Source organism: Branchiostoma lanceolatum, chromosome 11, assembly GCF_035083965.1.
Source record: "Branchiostoma lanceolatum isolate klBraLanc5 chromosome 11, klBraLanc5.hap2, whole genome shotgun sequence".
Lineage (NCBI taxonomy): Eukaryota > Metazoa > Chordata > Leptocardii > Amphioxiformes > Branchiostomatidae > Branchiostoma > Branchiostoma lanceolatum.
The window spans coordinates 9,651,512-9,670,661 of NC_089732.1; the positions used below are offsets into that span (position 1 = coordinate 9,651,512).

Here is a 19,150-nt window from a genome sequence, read left to right on the forward strand (position 1 = left end):
TGATCTAACCACTTTTGCTGATAGCTAGCGTTGCTCTGTTTGAATCTGGATCGCTAAGTGTCGCCATGATCTCGCCTATCCTGAGGACTTCTGCAGTTATTCTTATTCTTACTGCTTATTTCTACACGGCATTGTCGGTCAAAGTCACCGTCGGTAAGTAACCATACTTGTCGTACCTTAATGTTTTCTTCAGACTGGAAACTTCAAAGATTTAGTGGGGTTATATGAGGTCAGTAAATTGCATGACCAGAAATACCAGTCCTCAGTTTTGCGGAACGTGCCAACAATACATGTGGAAAAAAAAATGTAAAAAAAAAAAATACATGTGAGGGTATGATCGCGACGATTTCGCTGTATCAGAGATCGTCAACAGAAAGACTTTGCGGAGCATAACGTCAATGTTACGGTTGACAAAGAATTTTTACTCGTTGGTCTTTTGAAACCTAATGTACATTTCAGAAAACCACTCGAATGCAAAATATAATGGCTGTTGAAATATGCTGTTATCAAGGCTTTTACTTCGATTTAAAATGTCTTGGTCTCTTTATACGAATCTTTGGAAGATTACCACACCACTAGTTGTATGTAGAATGTACCCGAGGGCTGACCTTATAGGTATGGTTAAAAGGTGAATTCTTACAAGAGCCGCCGTGCTGTTTTTTATTGCAAATGTATCGTAAAGAACACTACGAGTTTTAGAATTCAAGTGGTGAGTCAAATCAAGAGATTCTGAAGGCAACCATTCAGTTTGTTTGTGTTGAAACTTCCCGAGAGATAAACATCAGTGACAGAAACAGCTACAGAGACAGTAACATTCTGTTTTGACATTTTCATGGTTCATTACCCTTGAGGTCAAACTGCAGGTGTGTCACAATGATACACCGCACACTGAGCGATGTTGGCATAACCCATTTGCTCAGAATGGAAATGGTAGTCCTCTACATTTCAGCTGAGACACCTTTAAAATGTGCACTTGAATGCATTACTTTAAATTGTATACCGAATTTTTTCTAGTATTTTATTGTTGTATTTCAATGTAATTGTAATGTTAAGTGGTCCGCAACATCAGCTTGGCTGCCTGGCGTTCCACTATGTATTGTCTTGTTACAATTTTTGATACAGAATAAAGTCTTTACATTAACGTAAGCTCTTTGTTGTACTTTCTTGTGCAAGGATATTAACAACAGCAAACGTTAAACTAACATGTATTTATATAGACAAACGGCCTGTGTGGCACATAAAGTAATGGTAGGTCAAATTGCAGGTGTGTCACAATAGTATACCACACGCTGGGACAGGTAGGCATAGCCTATTTGTTCGGAATGAAAATTACAATTATATCCTTATGTGAATGTGGGATGTTTATCACACCATCCTGGCCTCAGGGATTGAAGAAGTGCTTTTATAACAGTAAACTAACACGCTTTTACATTTAGGCAGTAAAAAACATAATGGCACGGCTACTAGTACATCATTCACTGATTTCTGCGTCCGCAGCCATTAAAAGTCTTACAGCTGCATTCAGTCTTTCTTCACCGTCTTCCACTGCGTCTTGCATCTTGCGAGCATGCCTCAACTAGCTCTTGGAGTTTCTTTTCTGTTGTAGGAGGACCTCGTTGTGTTTGAGGCCTGCCTTCAGTGTGCTGAGCAGATATCATTTTTCTGTATTATAGAAATATAACATCTACAGACATAATTCCACCAGGGTACATAATTCCGCTACTCTGAAAAGAACGTCCAAACAGATCTCCAACCCAACGTCCCCCAGTATAATGCACTCCTGTATATGTAAGCATACATGGGTGCTGCTGCACTAAAGACCTCTCAAACCCACTGTTTTTCAGCGGATTTATGTAACCCTGCGGATTAATGTTAATGGAGGTTATAGAATTGGCTTCTTCTAACCTCTTGAATGGTGTGGTAATGGAAAAAGCCATGAGTTTTGAAATACTAGACTAGTGCCCAACGTTACAGTGATAGTTTTCTGTCCGTTATCCTCAAAATCTGTCTTCCTGCTTTCCTCGTCTTAAAGAAGATAACAAGGTTACTAACTTAAGCTCTCCTTGCTACAAGTTGACAAGATAACGCTAATCTCATTCCATCATTAGAAATTCATACCGTTGCGCGGAGGTAACTTTATTAAAGGTTATAGCGTTATCTGTGAGGAATGGTATAATCCTGTTGGAAGATACGCCGCGCTATCTTTTGATCTGTTATGCAATTAGGACAAGCTAGCACAGATGACAAATTACCTATCCATTTGTCCCAAGGCTGTAGAGACGCAAGGCCATGACTTATGATTAGCCTCTACCAGGCTCCAGTCTAACCTCCGTTGCAGACTCCTTCCGGTCATTATCTTTTTCAAGCTACTAAGTTACCGTTTTCTTTTTACAAGTTTTCCTTATTATTGGCCAGCAATACTGAAGAAAAACCTGTAATAAGGCCAAATAGACAGATAACATGCCTGGCGTGGCAAACTGTTTTTAGCAGCCGGCCAACTCCTCTAGTATCTTATCTGTCTATTTGGCCTATTTCTACTCTTTCCAGCCACGTTTGGAGCCTGGTAGAGGCTAATAGATAATAGAGCGCCAAAAACAGCATTAGGGTCTGTAATGTTCTCACAATACATGGCGACCGTGAAACGAGTCCGCTGAGAATATCATGATGAATTTTTGATGCGCATCTCGGTGATAATCACTTTATTGTCCCGTGTTTTAGGGCAGTCAAGTTGTAATACTTGTAATGCTTATGAATTAATAAATAATACTTGTAATGACTCATCTCCCAGGAGGCAAGTTCGTGTCCATTTTTTACAAGAAACTAGGTTACACTTTTCCTTCCCAAAATTTACCCTAAGATTATGAAAGGACCTAAAGGAATTATCAGTTTTATTCAATTTAAGTCTATGTGCATACATGTACCTATGAAACATCATAGAATATTGCCATTATTGATGCAGTGATAATGATAATAGTTAATCATTATAATGATGATAGTTTATTCAGAAATGGAAATTGCCTTCATCATATGACAAAGAGTGAACGTTCGCAGATCGCAAAAGATCTATATTGTGATCTACACGGTAGATGACACAGATAAGGTATTTTTACTGTATTCAGTTGTTCATTTTAAACGTCTGTCAACATTCGTCTTTGCACATTCTAAGTTGCTCTCTTAGAGTCCGATCCCGTAGTCCCCGCCGCCCATTGAACTCCTCTGGTCAAAAGTCCTTCCCACACCACATGATGAAAATTATGGCACCTATCTTAGTTCCTTTAGCCTTTGGGTAGCACAGCTTCTCAACAACTGTTTTCTTATCTTCTCTTGTATCCCCTGCTCAGGTGTAGTGTACACGGCCGGTAACAAAGAGGCGTACAGCGAGACGGTACGTCAGTTCCTACAGGTTGTCAACGCGTCTGACGACTATGATACCGGTGACGTCACGCTCAGCATTGTTGAACACGAGGCGAACTGCTCCAGCGAAAACGCCATATACAATGGTGAGGAAAGAGAACGTTGACTACCACAACAAATTTGAAAATAAATCAGCTTCAATGGCGTTTATAGCGTACGAAAGTTATTTCAGCACCAAGGACAGGCCATGACAGCGAGTGAATGAATATCTCAAGTATGCAGGATATAAGTCTTTGGGTGTAGAAATCATGAAAGCTCATCTATGTTTGTCTTAAGCAATGTCATAAACGTAACCTTGTTTCAGCACGACAAAATTTCAAGTCGTGAAATGTTCGGCCGTTACTACTGCTTTCGCCAGGAGAAATGACCCAGCATTTCTGATTCGTCTCCTTGGGAACACGTGACTCCATGAAGGGGTGGATGGATCATGGAAGTCAATAATTGACTTTCCTCACTCCACACAGGTGTAAAGCAAATTGGTATCAGACTTAAGTTGGGGAGGGAAAAGGCGGTGGAAGGATAAAAATCCATGACCATTGCCCATACGGCCTTAAAAAGGCTGCAGGGGTACCTTTACCTTATCGATATAAAGCTCACTGTTCTCTGTACGCGGCACTGTTGAAATAAGTCACAAAAATTTGAGTGCAGTGCCACATTGTCCTTGTCTGGCCTAAAAGCAAATTTAAAAAAACATACTTGCCTGTATGTCTGTATCATGTACAAGGATGCGCAGAACAATTTTGACTCTTGTATTACAAAGACTAGTTCTGTAATATTTTAGCGCTGTGTCTGACTCAAGTAACGTTATATCTGTGCCTGTGCTTCAGTGGTCAACTCGTTCCGACAGCAGGATATCTGCAACATCATAGTCATCAACAACGACCGGAAGTCGGACGAGGGAAGCGCCCCCTGTTCCTTCCACAATGAGAACGACACATCCTTATTGGCACTATTCGTCTCGCGACCATCGGTAAAGTCACACCTCTTGACACAACATATCACGTTCTGAACAAGTTATATTCGTTAATTTTACTTGAAAGATAGCTTATAGGCTTAGATTGGAAAGGTACAAATTCAAAGACTGTAAAAAAAAACGCCTGCAGTTACATAAATTCAGCTAGAGAGACTAAATTTGTGGGTTACAGATTCGGTCCTTCTAGCATGGATTTTTGGAACCGCAGGAGTGTTTTTGTTGGAGTCTTTGAATTTGTACTATTTTCAAATAACACCAGGTATCTATCTGTTTCTACTTGTCAGTACGCCAGTAGCATACGTCAAAATGATTATGATCTATTATCATAGATACAGTGCTGTACAGTGACCATGAAAGGTCATAAGTAAAAGTTGAGTATTGAAGTCCCTGTTTTTTCACAGACATCCGGTGTGCTTTTGAACTCGGGCCCAGGGGTCATGAACCTTTACCCGGAACCGATCGATCTGAGTAAGATGGTGATTGACACCGTGCAGAAGTACAGGTGGACGTCTGCATTCGTCCTGTACGATAAGTATGCCGGTAAGTTTCTGTAGTTACAGCGTTCTCGCACAGAGTTTTTAACGTGTTTTTTTTATAAAGTAAACACACTCTCCAAGCAAGGACTGTTTTTTGACGTGTTTTAAGCGTTTTTGTCGGGCTTATCATTTTGTCCCGGTCTTTTTTTGTGTGTGTGACCATTATGAATAAACAAGACAAAATAGAAAGACCGGCAAAACTCCTAAAAAACACGTCAAAAACTAGCCGGAGTCGAACCTCTGTTTGGAAAGTAAAGTAAACGACGAAAACAAGCAAAATGCCACTTTGCCAATTCAGTTTGCGCACTATTTGTTACTTTTAGAAACCTTTGGAGACAAATCAACGTGGACACAAAGAAAAGTACAAATGTGAACAAAAAAGCTTCTATGGCGTTTATGGTGTACGAAAGCTATTTCAGCACCAAGGACAGGCTATGACAACGAGGGCATGGATATTTTAATTATGTATGCATAATATAGCTTTTTAGGTGTAACAAAACGTTACTACAAGTTTTTTTCAACAAACCAAAAGCTGACCAAAACTTTTTAAAAGCTGTTGGTCATTCCATTTGCAAGTGCGCATGATGATGTTGTATCTGCAATGATTCAAGTGAAAGAAAATGTGTATATTTATCAACAAATAGTGATGCTTGATTCTCAAAATCCTTTCTGTGGTGAATCTAGATACAATATCACACAAGCATTCTTTTCCAGACTCCTACCGGACCCTTGAACAGTTTCTGAACTGGGCGGCAGACAGAGACTGGCTCCTCAGAGTCAAGGAGATCCCCCTCCTGTCCAGGTCAGAGGTCGACAGGCGCGAGCTGAAGTCACTCCTGCGCCAGATCATGATGTCACGTGAAGTTCACGTGATCCTCATGACCAACTCTGACATCATCAATACCGTTCTCGAAAGGGTCCGTATTTGTGCTATTACTTCAACTAATGTAGTCGAGTATTGTTTTGGCCTTTTCTCTCTCTCTCTCTGACAGCTATCATTGTCTTGTGAAGTTGTCAGTAACTATCGATAATGTGTTATTCATTGAGAACCCATATGAAAAATATTTAAATAGCAATGTTAAACTTGCACCAGCTTGCATATTTCTTGATCTCTTGTTTCATCTTCAGGCGGTTCACATGCAGATGCTGAATTATCAGTACCAGTGGGTGATAACAAGTCTGGTAAGTTCAAACTCAACTAAAACTTTTGTCATGTTCGGCACTTTTTGTTTTCACTCAAACTCTGGCCAAGAAAACTATGAGTTGAACATAAAGACGTCCAGAGGAAAAACAGTTCTCTAATTTCTCTTTACCTTGATAACAAGTCTGTTATCATCAAACGCAACAACAACTTTTGTCATGTTCAGTACTATTCAGTTTTCACTCAAACTCTGGCAAAGAAAACGAAGAAAGAAGTCCAGAGGAAAAACTGTTCTTTAAATTCTTACAGAACGGGCCGCTGGGTACAGTTCCTCTGGAGGACTATGAGTTCAGCGGAGCCCGGATGACGTTCTTCCATCCAAACTTTGAGCTGGGAGACGACGTAAGACACACAGTTACCAAGTGCCTCAAACCTTTCAACAGTACACACTGTCAGATATTGTCTTTGTCCATACTTTGTAACAAAAGCACGTGAAACAACTAACATCCACTTAGTATAGTTCCGCCCAGGTACATAATTCTGCCACACTGAAAAGATACATCCAGACAGATCTCCAACCCAACATCCCCCAGTATAATGCACTCCTGTATATCTAAAACGTGCATACCTGGAGGGTACAGTACTGCATTAGAGATCTCTCAGACCCACTGTTTTTCAAAGTGGCGGATTTATATAACCCGGCGGATTGATATCAATGGAGGTCAGGTCACTTATTACTATCCTAAAATTCACTGGAATATGGACGAACAGGACTTACCGTGCACCTATATGTATTATAAATAGGACACCAGTTTGAGTTTGAATGGTTTATGTGTATTTGTGTGCTCCCTTTTCCCCCTGTAGACCCGTTTGTTTGAGAGGTTTGTGATCGACGCTGTGCTGACGGTGGTGAACACTGCTGCTGACATGGTGGAAGACACCGGTGGGGATGATCAGTGTTTGCTGCACGCCTACGCCACTAAGGTATGCACTTCCTCTTAGAGCTATGGAGTTCTCATGATATGGTCACATCTTATCATTGTAGCGTGGACCCATTGGTTGGAACACCAACAGACATTTGTCCAGCCTCAACTCTGTCTTCTTTCAAGAGACTTTTGCAATAATTGAAGTGACCCGAGTGAACTTTATTAGGAGCTTTCTAACATTACACATGTTCTCAACATTTGCTATAAAGTTTCAAACAATATATTCATAGCACTTTGCTCAGTACTTCACTCTGTTTGATTCTGTACCGCAATATATGGGGGAACATGGGGGAAATCATATTTAAAGATGAACCTAAAACGTAAGTTTAAACGTCAAACAGTGAATTCTTTGCAATGCTAATCTCAACTTAAATGCATACTAAGTTTACAGATTGTATGAGCTATGCACCTAAAACAATCTGTATCTCTAGGTGGAGTTTGAGGGGTACAGCGGCACAGTGGCGTTTGATAAAGAAGGGATCAGAGACAGCCTTCAAATGGACCTGTTGGAAAACAAAGGAAGAGAACTGGAGAAGGTTAGGTTGAAACATGATAAAAACATTAGGAGGACAATTGGCAGGTTGTGTGAAAATATAAGTGTTTCTTAGCCACTGCTACCATGTTTTCTGCCAATGTCATCTGGCATATTTTGTTTTGACCATCTTTGTTCAACTAAACATTTGTAATTCAGCAAGCACAATTTTCACACAGACACTCACTCACTCACACACACACACGCACACACACCAACACACATACACACACACGTACATGCACTCGCTAACACCAACACACATACAAACATACATACCCACAAACACACTAATGCACTAACACACACACACACACACACATGCAAACACACACATACACACACACATACATACAAACATGCACTCGCACACACCAACACACACACAAACATACATACCCACAAACACTCATACACTAACTCACACACACACACACACACACACACACGTGCACTCACATACACGCAAACACACACAAACACACATACACACACACACACATACACACAAACACACACACACACACACAAACACATACACACACACACACACACACACACACACAAACACACACACACACACAAACACATACACACACACAGACACACACACATGCAAGCACAGGACACTTGTCTGCCGGTTTATCTCTTGTTCTGTCCATCCTCGTACACAGGTTGGAACATGGAGCTCATTAAGCGGCACCAACCTGACCTCGACCTTCAACACCAGCTTCCTCACCAACCCTGTGCTGGGCGGCAAGAAGCTCAAGATCATCTCCAAAGAGGTGCGCTTTACGCACTGTTACAAATCATAATGAGGCACATTTTATGTTGTTTTTTTTGTAACCTATAGCTAAATAGTGGATGGTGCTGTTACACCATAATTACACTGTTTAGAAAAGTATATTGATAATATCATAGAAGACAAGCAGTATAAAGTTAACCTAAGACCAATTTGATAATCTTGGATTAAATCTCTTGAACATGTAACTCTTGTAATATAACAACACATACAAAGTTGATGGAAAATTCAAAATTCTTCACACAGTTCTCTAAATAAAGATTTCTGCTTTTGTGGGTTGGTCTCTAATCAGCTGTAAGCCAATCAGAGAATCAGCTTTACCTAAAGAAAACATTTAGGTCATTCTCTGATTGGCTGGCAGTTGGTAATTGTGGCCACACCCATATAAAAGGGAACCTCAGCCTAGTTTAGCAGAGTCTTCCACTGCTTCCAAAAAAGAAGTCAAACCCAATAAGCGTAGATTGTATTCCGTAGTAGTTTTTTGTTCTTTTTGCAATAGCCATGAGTTCTACTAGTCAACATTGTTAACTCGCACTATCTGTACAGTATACCCTTGCTACGCATAGTTTCATGTTGCAATTAGCCCACGGGCAAGAACTTGCAAATAAAATTACTATATATATGGCATTGACCACGGGTGAGGCTCTGCGTAGGAGACTGTCTTGAAACAACCTATACTTTTTTCAGAGACACCCTTATGTCCAAGTGAAGAAGAACGCTGACGCCTTTGAGTTGGAGGGAGAGGAGCGATACGAAGGGTACCTGATGGACCTGATCCGCAAGATGGCGCTTCACCTGAACTTCACCTACAGTCTGGAGATCTGGGAGGACGCGCATGTGGGCGAGAAACAGCCCGACGGGTCGTGGGACGGGATGATCGGGGAGCTGTTCAACTACAGGGTGAGAGGATCCTGACAATATTTCATGTTTTATTATGTATGAATAACTACTGAACTTTATAAATAGGCTGATTTTACTGCAGAGTAATGTTAGATTAGTTTCTTTTGTATTCTTGAACGTTGGAATTACAGATATTTCTAGGTCACATATCTCCTGATGTGAAATACCAGTGGATCCAAAATATTGATGGATAAAACGGAGCTATTATAAACAAGATGTGCCACACTCAGTAACAAGTTGGAATGTAGGGCTGCGACCACATGACCATTGAAATTTCAGGAATAACGTTCAACTGTGTGTAACGTTATAAACACTTTAAAGCATTTTGAGAACAACTATTGCAGTTCATTGTCGTCCTTGATAAACAATTGAAATATCTTCCAATTGTTTTTATATTTTTGACTCAGGTTGACGTAGTGTTGGATGCGGTATCCACTCGTTCCTTCCGCCTGGAGGCTGTGGACTTTACGGAGCCGATAGAGATGGCCGGGTACTACCTCATCATGAAGCGGCCCTCCAAGGCCATCCCCGGTATCTTCCAGTTCCTCGCGCCCTTCAGCACTGCCGTCTGGATGGTCATCGGCGGTGCGTGCCTCCTCGTTGCCATCTTGTCCACCGTCATCAGCTACCTGGACCCGTACGAGTGGCACCAGCTGGCAAAGAGAGGAGAAGTCAAGCCGGAGGAGGGGGGGAACTGGGACTTCCTCAACAGCATGTGGTCCGCCTGGGGCGCGTTCGTAGGCGGTGGAGCCGAGTACCTCCCTTGCTCGTACGCCGGTAGGGTTCTCTCCAGTACGTGGTGGTTCGTGATCCTTGTCGTCATCGCCTCCTACACCGCCAACCTGGCCGCGTTCCTGACCCAGACCCGCCTGGAGGAGACAGTGAGTTCACTAGAAGAGCTGGCGAGCAGCAAGTTCAACTATGGCGCGCTGGCCCGGAATACCATCGTGCAGTTCCTGCAAACGGCCACCGACGAGCCATACAAGACGGTCGGCAACCACCTGAAGAAGAACAAGGACGAGGTTCTCCTGGGCACCCGGGACGAGCTGCTGGACAAGGCCGAGTGGGAGAAGTTTGTGTTCATCGCTGACGCGGAGAACGCCTTCATCGTGAAGGAAGAGAGATGTAATCTCATCACAGTGGGAGAGAAGTAAGGAGGATTTATCATAAGTCTTGGTTTGTAAGGTGCCTGTACTGTAACAGGTGTTTATCTTTACCATATCATTCTACTTAGTTATTGCAAACTAATACTACGTACTAATCACGTATCAGTATCATAGATTGTGCCTGTCATTGGTACTAAACCATGTATCTGTGCCGTACACTGTCCCTGTCCTTGATACTGAATCATGTGTCCGTACCATACACTGTGCCTGTCCTTGGCACTGAATCATGTATCAGTACCATGCACTGTGCCTGTCCTTGGTACTGAATCATGTATCAGTTTCACTATCTGTGGTGTTGTCACCAAACATTTTCATCCTTAAACTGAACAAAACGTCAGTAGATAAAGATATTTTACTGCTGACTAGTTGTTACTGACTGTTTAACGTTTTTTCCAGATTTTTCCTGTCACCGCTGGCCATGATGCTGCCCCGTGGGTCTCCTTATACCAAGGAGTTCAACCGACTGATCCTAGAGTTCCGTGAGAATGGCTTCATGGACATCCTACACAACCGCTGGTTCAGGTGGGCAGTACCTATGTGAAGATGCTCCTTTTATACCTTCTGATGGTTTTGAGACAGTTGTAACTTGATATAGATACAAAATACGAGAAATAATGTTGGGAACAAGATTGATTAGTCTAAACAACTAAAAAAATAAGAATAAGAACTAATTTGAAACTACTGTACAAAAGATTGTATTTTCAAATGCACTAATTTAGCGATTAGGACATAAAAGGACTTTTACATTTTTTAAACTCGAACTATACACTTGTCCATTTTTGGGTTGAATTCTAACACGTAGGCAGTTTATTATGTACTACTCTATATTTACAGCGCAGAGATATGGCATGTCAGTATCAAGTAGATTTGGTTCTTTGGTCCAGTGAGATAAATTCTGGTCCACACCTTGCAGGGCTCGAGGCAAATGTGACTCCCGCTTCTCTACAACTGACCAATCCGTGCTGGGCTTGGAGAGCTTCGCGGGACTGTTCTACTTCATGTTGATGGGGATCGCGCTGACGATGTTGGTCATGGCGGCGGAGAAGGTCTGGTTCATGCGCCAGGACAAGGAGAAGAAGAAAAGCAACCTGGAACTGGCAGACCGAGGGGATGCCAAGGACGGGGAACTGGATGCTCTTCGTGCGTGAAACAACGCCACCTAGCGGAACATTTTGGCAACACAAGAGAAATCTTAAATGAATATGTGATTGTGCATGTCATTGGTTAATCTGAAAGAGGACACTTACATTGCCATTTTGTTACTCACTTCAGCGTGTTCTGTACATTACTGACTTGCCAGTGAGGGTGAATGGAAGTGATTGCAATACCAACAAGAACACAAAGTGTTATGTCTTATGTTAGTGTAAACATCATGAGAGTATTTTACCATTCTGGTGTTTTACCATCAATCTGCTAACATTTGGCACCACATTTGTATTGGTGAAGGATTACACAAAAGGGAAAAGGTTATTATCCTTTAGCACGCTGAAGTAGCCGTTTGGCACCCAATTCCATATTGGTTAAAGAGTTAGGCAGCAGGGAAAACGTTATCAGTAAACATCATTTGTTGAGGAAGAAAACGCTTTAATGTTGATCATGTAATGCACAATCATGTGCATTTTGAATCAGAAGTACATAGAAGAAAACTTTTATATCTGATAGGACTGAATATTAACTTATATAACTGTTAATGGTAATTGTAGGAAAACTGAAGATTTCACCAGCTTGTGTCCTTTAGAATTGCACAGATATTGTGTGTTTGGTTAAGGTTTATACCAACAGGTAACGTTCCACTTATTGTTTTGTATGTGCTGGTATGATTTGACATAACTATACTCAGGTATAATTTTGTAGAACTGTTGTATTTTGTAACGTGTTTTGCTGACTGGTTGAAAGTTTGCCATCATATATATCTGAAAAAAGTTATCAGTGAAATTAAAGCATTGAGTGAAGTAAGTAGTGTATTCTAAATCAGTCATAAATGAATAAGTGATGTGTAAAATGGTATGATTTGGTTCACAAAAATGCTGTTATGTTTTATGGAGGTATTAGATCTTTGATATAAAAACTTTCAAAGTGTATTTTTAAGGTAACTATTCAAAGTGCAGAGATGTCAATGTATGTTATGATTTTACTTACATCATATGTTTTATGGGCTTGGTAGGGGATGATTTCAACCTTGTAAAAAAGTGTTCTTACATTCAACATCCATATGATTCTACATCGTTAACAGTTATGATTGTAATGCAGGAGAACATTATTTGATCAGAGTAGAGAACACATACTTACAATCCCCCAGCCACTTCGGTTTCTGTGGCTGAAATTCTGACGGTCTCTTTAAGTTTAAGTCATGAGACAATACCACAACTTTGTTAATGATAGATGATTTACAGCAGTTTATTTACAACTGTTTATTTATAACAGTTCGTTTCAGCGTTGTGCATTATTCTCTGAAGGGTTGACCACAATATAACATAAAGATTTATTTGCAATTGCTTTCTTTGACTGTACCCAATTGATATGATCAATTATGTATTGAGAAAATAAAGTTTTGGACCGATGAGCATGTTTTTTGTCTTTGATTTGATTTTAACCAAAACAGCAGATATGTCTTGACATTGAGAAAAAGGAAAATATCAAGTATTTTAAGCGACGTGGCATCTGCACCGGTTATAATGCTACGTATGTAAGACTGAAAAGTGACAAAAAGCTCCATGTACAGCCGTTCATTCAAGCCACTCTGGTCAAGCATATCTCCAAATTAGAAAGCCTATAACTAGAACGGTTTATACATGATAAATTTTCGGTATTCAGGTGGTCCGGCCAAGCCTCAAGGTCAAGAACAAGAGAGAAAATGATGCAGACATGAATATAGGTGGCGCTTTGAATGACTTGACATGAGCTCCACCCCGCACTTAAAAATCAGTCATTCTTATGTCAGGTAGTGTTTTTAAAAGTCTGAATGGTAACTATAAATGTGTGTGAGGTTTTCTGGACCTGTCTTGGAGAGTCTTGACTGGTTTTAAGCCTAGCGTCTTGTATATTTTCACATTTTTCAGTACTGAACGATATACCCTATCAGAGCCTAATCTGCAGTACCGCTCCCGGCCGCGACCCGAAAAGTATCTAAGACGACCGTCAAATTGCCAAATTTCCGTCTTTTCGGGAATGGGGAAATGATGAAAGACTCGCAAAGGGGTTTGAAGTTCTGAAGCTTACTTGACCTTGAACTCGAAACTGCGACCATATGAAACCAAGAATTACGATATTTCAGACATTTTGCCAAAATGTCATAGGATATTGGGTCATAAATCACATGTTTGCCCCGCATTTTACTTATAGAAGTGGTCGAGTCTACATTCCTGTACAAGGACTACCGCATCCAAAGTGCAATTGTGATTTATAGAAAAAGAAGAAGTTTAACAGTTCCAACGGTGTTTATGTCTGTTTGTCTATCAATAGATCCGACTTTTCTTTCAAAAAAAGGTGAGATGTTTGGATTCCTTAACAGTGCAACGGTGGTAATTATCATAATCTATAATTCATTTAAATACAGCTGCTAGCCACGATATGTGCTTGTAGTCGTTTTGTCGGGAATAGCATTTTATATGTTATATATGCTGTGCTTGATTATGTACTTATGGCATAGAAATAGTTTGTCACCGTAGTTCAGTGCCATTTGTTGCTGGAATACTAATGATGCACTGATGTTTCATAAACAATGCGCCATATCAGACCACGAATAAAATGTACAGAGTCACAGACATTAAATAGAGCTACTCCAAGTCTTGGGTATGGCAATTCTTGGTTATGCTGTACCTATTGACGGACAGCAACCAAGTGTCCTCAGTCTAGTCTGTCTGGAGCACTGTAATCCAGACAACAGGGCCATTGTTGTCCTTTGTCTCGAGGATCTGTGGCGCTCACTACAAACGTTACCCCGAGAGCGACGAATATACATATACATAATTTTACTACTATCACATAATAATACAACCAAACGTTCCTTTACTGTTTGTGTTTATTTTCAATATAGTCTCCGTCATTGGGCGGTTGTAGTTTATGACAACACGCACCCTTAAGGAAACCAAGTATCTTTAAGCATAGTCATCTTGCACTAGGCTTGGCAGATTACACTTGGTAGCTGTGATTCTAAAAAAAAACGCCATACTCAAGAATTGTTACGCTTGATGACCGGAGCTCTCTATCATCAAGGTCTGTGACTCTGAACGTTTTGTTCGTGGTCTGATATGGTGTCTTGTCTATGACACATCAGTATTCCAGCAACAAAAGTCACTCAATTACACCAATAAATCCTTTCTATGGCATCGGTACATCATTATGTACAACATTTCAAGTGTAAAATGCATTTTCCCGATAAAGCAACTTGATGTCTTGGCTATCAGCATATCACATGAAGACATTATGATAATAAGCACCATTGCATTCACAGTTGAGGCCATAATACTTAACAGCATTTTGAAAGGAAATTGGATCTATTGATCAATAGCCAGACATAGATATCGTTACATTTGTTCCACATCTCCTTCTTTCATAGATTACGATTGACCTTGGAAGTGGTAGCCCTTCAGAAAGTGACAATTAACAGGAAATGCACACTGAAGTGTTGCTATTGATGAAATGCAAAGGAAACATGTAATTTAGGGTCTAGCATTGTTGGCGAAATGTCTCAAATATCACAATCCTTTTTTTGCGTGCTTGCACATTCAAGTTCAAGGTCAAATAAGCCTCAAAATGTCAAACCCCTTTGCGAGTCTTTCACCATTTCCCCATTCTCAAAAACACCAAAATTTGGCAATTTGACGGTCTCCTTTGTCACTTTTCATGATACGGCCGAAACTGGTACTGCAGATAAGGCTATGATAGGGTATGAAATCCCTACTTTTAACATATGAAACTTTAGAAAGTAGTAGGCATAAGGCCAGTGAAAACTTTCCCAAAATACTTCTAGATCTTTACATACCTATCGAGTGGCATTTAAGACACTAGTTGACGTAAAAAAGGATCGATTTGGAGGCAGCGCGCGAGGAGCCCATGTAACACCATGTCCGCCGGTCGAAGCGCCGCCTACATTCATGTTTTCATCATATCTTGTACGTATTGAGTAAGTTAAGGATATATGTGGACATCTTCCGTTTTCCCTTAACAACTTTTGCCTTTTACCCAACTTCTCACCTGCTTATATGGGGTCAAGGACTGTCCGAGAGGCCCGGCTGTCACTCGAAAAACAGAACAATATTTCACTCCAACATCTGCTTGGAGACCGTAGCCGAAACCTCTAAGCAGATGTAAAGATATGTAAGGACAGTTAGTCTTCAGCTATTCGTCAGTTTATCCACTCTTACATTACTGTAAATTCCCTATCATTAATCTTTCATTAGGAGGAAGATTGTAAACATGATCGTATGTCCTTGTCAAATCATGCTGTGGTCTGCTATCTGGATGTTACAGTTAATTATATAAACTGATGAACGGTTTCGTTAAGCGTAACTGTCCGCCTGCTCCTAAGTACCCTTACATATCTTTACATCTGCTTTGAGATTTCGGCTACGGTCTCCAAGCAGATGTTGTGGTGAAGGATCGTAATGTTTTTTGAATGACAATAGGGCCTCGATGACAGTCCCTTACCTCAAATAAGCAGGTAGAAAGTTGGGTGAAACTCAAAAGCTGTTACGGGAAAACGAATGATGTCCTCATATATCCTTAACCTACTCAATAGGTACAAGATATGATGAAAACATGAATGTAGGTGGCGCTTCGACTGGCGGACATGGTGTTACATGGACTCGTCGCGCGGAGCCCAAAATCGATCCTTTGCATGTCATCTTGTGTCCTAAATGTCATTTTATGGGTATGTAAAGATGTCCGGAACTATTTGGGAACGTTTTCGCTGGCCTTATGCCTATGGCCTTCTAGATTTTCACATGTTACAAGTGGGGATTACATACCCTATCATAGCCTAATCTGCAGTACCGCTCCCGTCCGTATCACGAAAAGTCACAAAGGAGACCGTCAAATTGTCAAATTTTGGTCTTTTCGGGAATGGGGAAATCGCTAAAGACTCGCAAAGGGGTTTGACGTTTTGAGGCTTGTCTAACCTTGAACTTGAAACTGCGACCATGTAAAACAAAGTATTGTGATATTTTAGACATTTCGCCAAAAATACGATAGGAAATGACGTCATTGATTACATGCTTCCTTTGCATTTCACCAATAGACGCAGTAAAGTGTGCATTTCCTGCAAATAGTCACTTTCTGAAAGGCTACCACTTCCAAGTTCAATCCTAATCTATGAAACAAGGAGACGTGGAACAAATGAAACGGTGCTCATGTCTGTTTATTGATCAATAGATCCAATTTCCTTTCAAAATGCTGCAAGGTGTTTAGTGACATATGCTGCAACGGTGAATGCTATGGTGCGTATTATCATAATCTATTCATGTGATATGCTGGTAGCTAAGACATGAAGTTGCGTTATCAGGAAAATGAATTGTACATGCAAAATGTTCTACATCATGATGTGCCGATAACATAGAAATAGTTTATTGGTGTAATTTAGTGACTTTTGTTGCTGGAATACTGATGTTTCATAAACAAGGCACCATATCAGACCACAAACAAAACTTTCAGAGTCACAGATATTAAAGACATAGAGAGCTATTGCGAGCATGAGGCGTGATAAGTTTTGGCTATGTTGTGCTTTCAGTGTAAGCCTAGTGCAAGATGGCTATGGTTAAAGATAGGTTGTTTCCTTGATTAAGGGAGAAGTTGTCTTAAATCTACTACCCCCACGACAGTGAGTATAAAAAAAGATAAACAAGATATGATCGCTTTGTAATATGTCTTTATGTGATGATAGTTAAATTATATGATTATGTATATATTCTTTGGTCATGATGTAGTTTTGAGCTTCCTTAAAGGAGCCAACAATCTTCGAGACAAAGAGCAAACAGTAGCCATCCTGTCTGGGCTACAGTACTAGACTGACGGCGCTTGGTAGCTACCGTTCCATAAGTACAGCGTACCCTTGCATTGTCATACCGTAGGCCTGGAGTAGCTCTCTTCAAGGTTTGTGACCCTTGAAGTTTTGTTCGTGGTCTGATATGGAGTCTTGTTTATGAAACATCAGTGCAACATCAGTATTCCAGCAGCAAAAGTCACTGAACTACTGTGATAAACTAGTTCTATGGCATAAGTTTATAATCAACATACATATATGTCATACAAAATGCATAAAATAACATATATAACAACTTATTACGGACAAAAAGTGAGGCAGGCATGAATATAGGCGGCGCTTCGACTAGCGTGATATGAGCTCACGCCTGCACATGAAGACCGGTCCTTCATATGTCAACTCGTGATTATGAAAGTCTTAAAAGTAATTATGAATATGTCTGAAGACATCTCGACCTGTTTGGGAATGCGTTCACTGGCTTTAAGCCTAGCATCTTGTATGTTTTCATAATTTCAATACTAAACGACATACCCTATCAGAGCCTAATCTGCAGTACCCCTCCCGGCCGCGACCAGAAAAGTATCTAAGACGACCGTCAAATTGCCAAATTTCGGTATTTTCGGGAATGGGCAAACTGCGAAAGGCTCGCAAAGGGGCTTTAATTTTTCAGGCTTATTTGACCATAATTTTCAAAATACCACAATTTAAAATTATGGAATGACACTATTGAGAACATTTTACAAACAAAACAATAGGATAATGGGTCATAAATGATATATTTCCCTCACATTTCACCTGTAGAAGTGAGCGAGTGTACATTTCCTGTAGATCGTACGTTCTGAAGGGCTATTACATCCAAGTTTCAAACCTATTTTCTGTAGCAAGAAGATCTTGAACAAAAGCAACGGTGTTTTTGTTTGTTTATCTTTCAGTTCATCAAATATTCCAATCAAAAAGCTATAAGGTGTGTGCAGTACCTAACGATGCAATATAACTCTGGGCGCTGGGAGGAGCCGTTTGATGGACTGGATTTTTGGCGAGGTCAAAAATCATGGTAACATTCCATTCATAAATATATTCAACTACAGTGTAAAACGAATTATTCTAATTCAGATCTTTACTCTTGACTACGAAAGGCAAGAGGAGTTGTTGTGCCCGTCGTGTGGCGGTTCCAAACGCCGCGACTTCCAAGAAACTCGCCCTGGAGGGACACGTTTTCAAGCACACACTACCTCCGCCCTTCCTTCTAACTGCCTTATATCACATGTATTGTTATGTTTCTGGCATTTACCATGGAGATTTTAGTATTCTCAATGACTACATGTTGTCATTGGGGGGGGGGTCCGTTTCAGTTACGTGAAGAACGGTGGGCAATTTAGACACAGAGACGCAAAGGAAATGGCGAAATATAGCAAAGTGCGTGCTGAATATAAAATGACATGGGTCTCCACGTAATACCAATGGTAGTTACCTACCTGAAACATGTCCTAAAGCAGCCACAAAACTGTTGAAGCCTGTTTTCGCAGACGCTTCCAGCCGTCTACGATGCAAAACTGGCGCGAACCAGGCGTAGTCAGCACGGTTGAAAAGAAGAGACACCCTACGGCTGATTGCAGTACTGCAACCAAACTCTTAGAACTCTCGTTCGTTCAAGCCGCTACAATGTCCAAAACTGATGCAAATAGTTGTGCTAACCCGCGATACTACATTTAGCTCTTTTC

General features: G+C 40.7%; 1 protein-coding gene across 1 annotated transcript; it reads left to right on the forward strand.

Moving 5' to 3' along the window:
- LOC136444756 (glutamate receptor ionotropic, kainate 2-like) lies at window positions 1-13,013 on the forward strand. The gene is made up of 14 exons (XM_066442482.1): window positions 1-153; window positions 3,342-3,500; window positions 4,242-4,384; window positions 4,789-4,927; window positions 5,638-5,840; window positions 6,052-6,105; window positions 6,374-6,466; window positions 6,929-7,048; window positions 7,482-7,586; window positions 8,257-8,367; window positions 9,072-9,284; window positions 9,692-10,434; window positions 10,847-10,972; window positions 11,364-13,013. Exons 1-14 carry the CDS (start codon window positions 66-68, stop codon window positions 11,596-11,598), a joined length of 2,532 nt encoding a protein of 843 aa, XP_066298579.1. The 5' UTR covers window positions 1-65; the 3' UTR covers window positions 11,599-13,013.
- Window positions 13,014-19,150: the final 6,137 nt, after the last annotated feature.

Coding starts and splice junctions, on each gene's coding strand:
- LOC136444756 (XM_066442482.1), top strand. CDS start 66: ATGATCTCGCCTATCCTGAGGACTTCTGCAGTTATTCTTATTCTTACT. Junction 4,928..5,637: donor CCTGTACGATAAGTATGCCG/GTAAGTTTCTGT, acceptor ATTCTTTTCCAG/ACTCCTACCGGACCCTTGAA. Junction 6,106..6,373: donor AGTGGGTGATAACAAGTCTG/GTAAGTTCAAAC, acceptor AAATTCTTACAG/AACGGGCCGCTGGGTACAGT.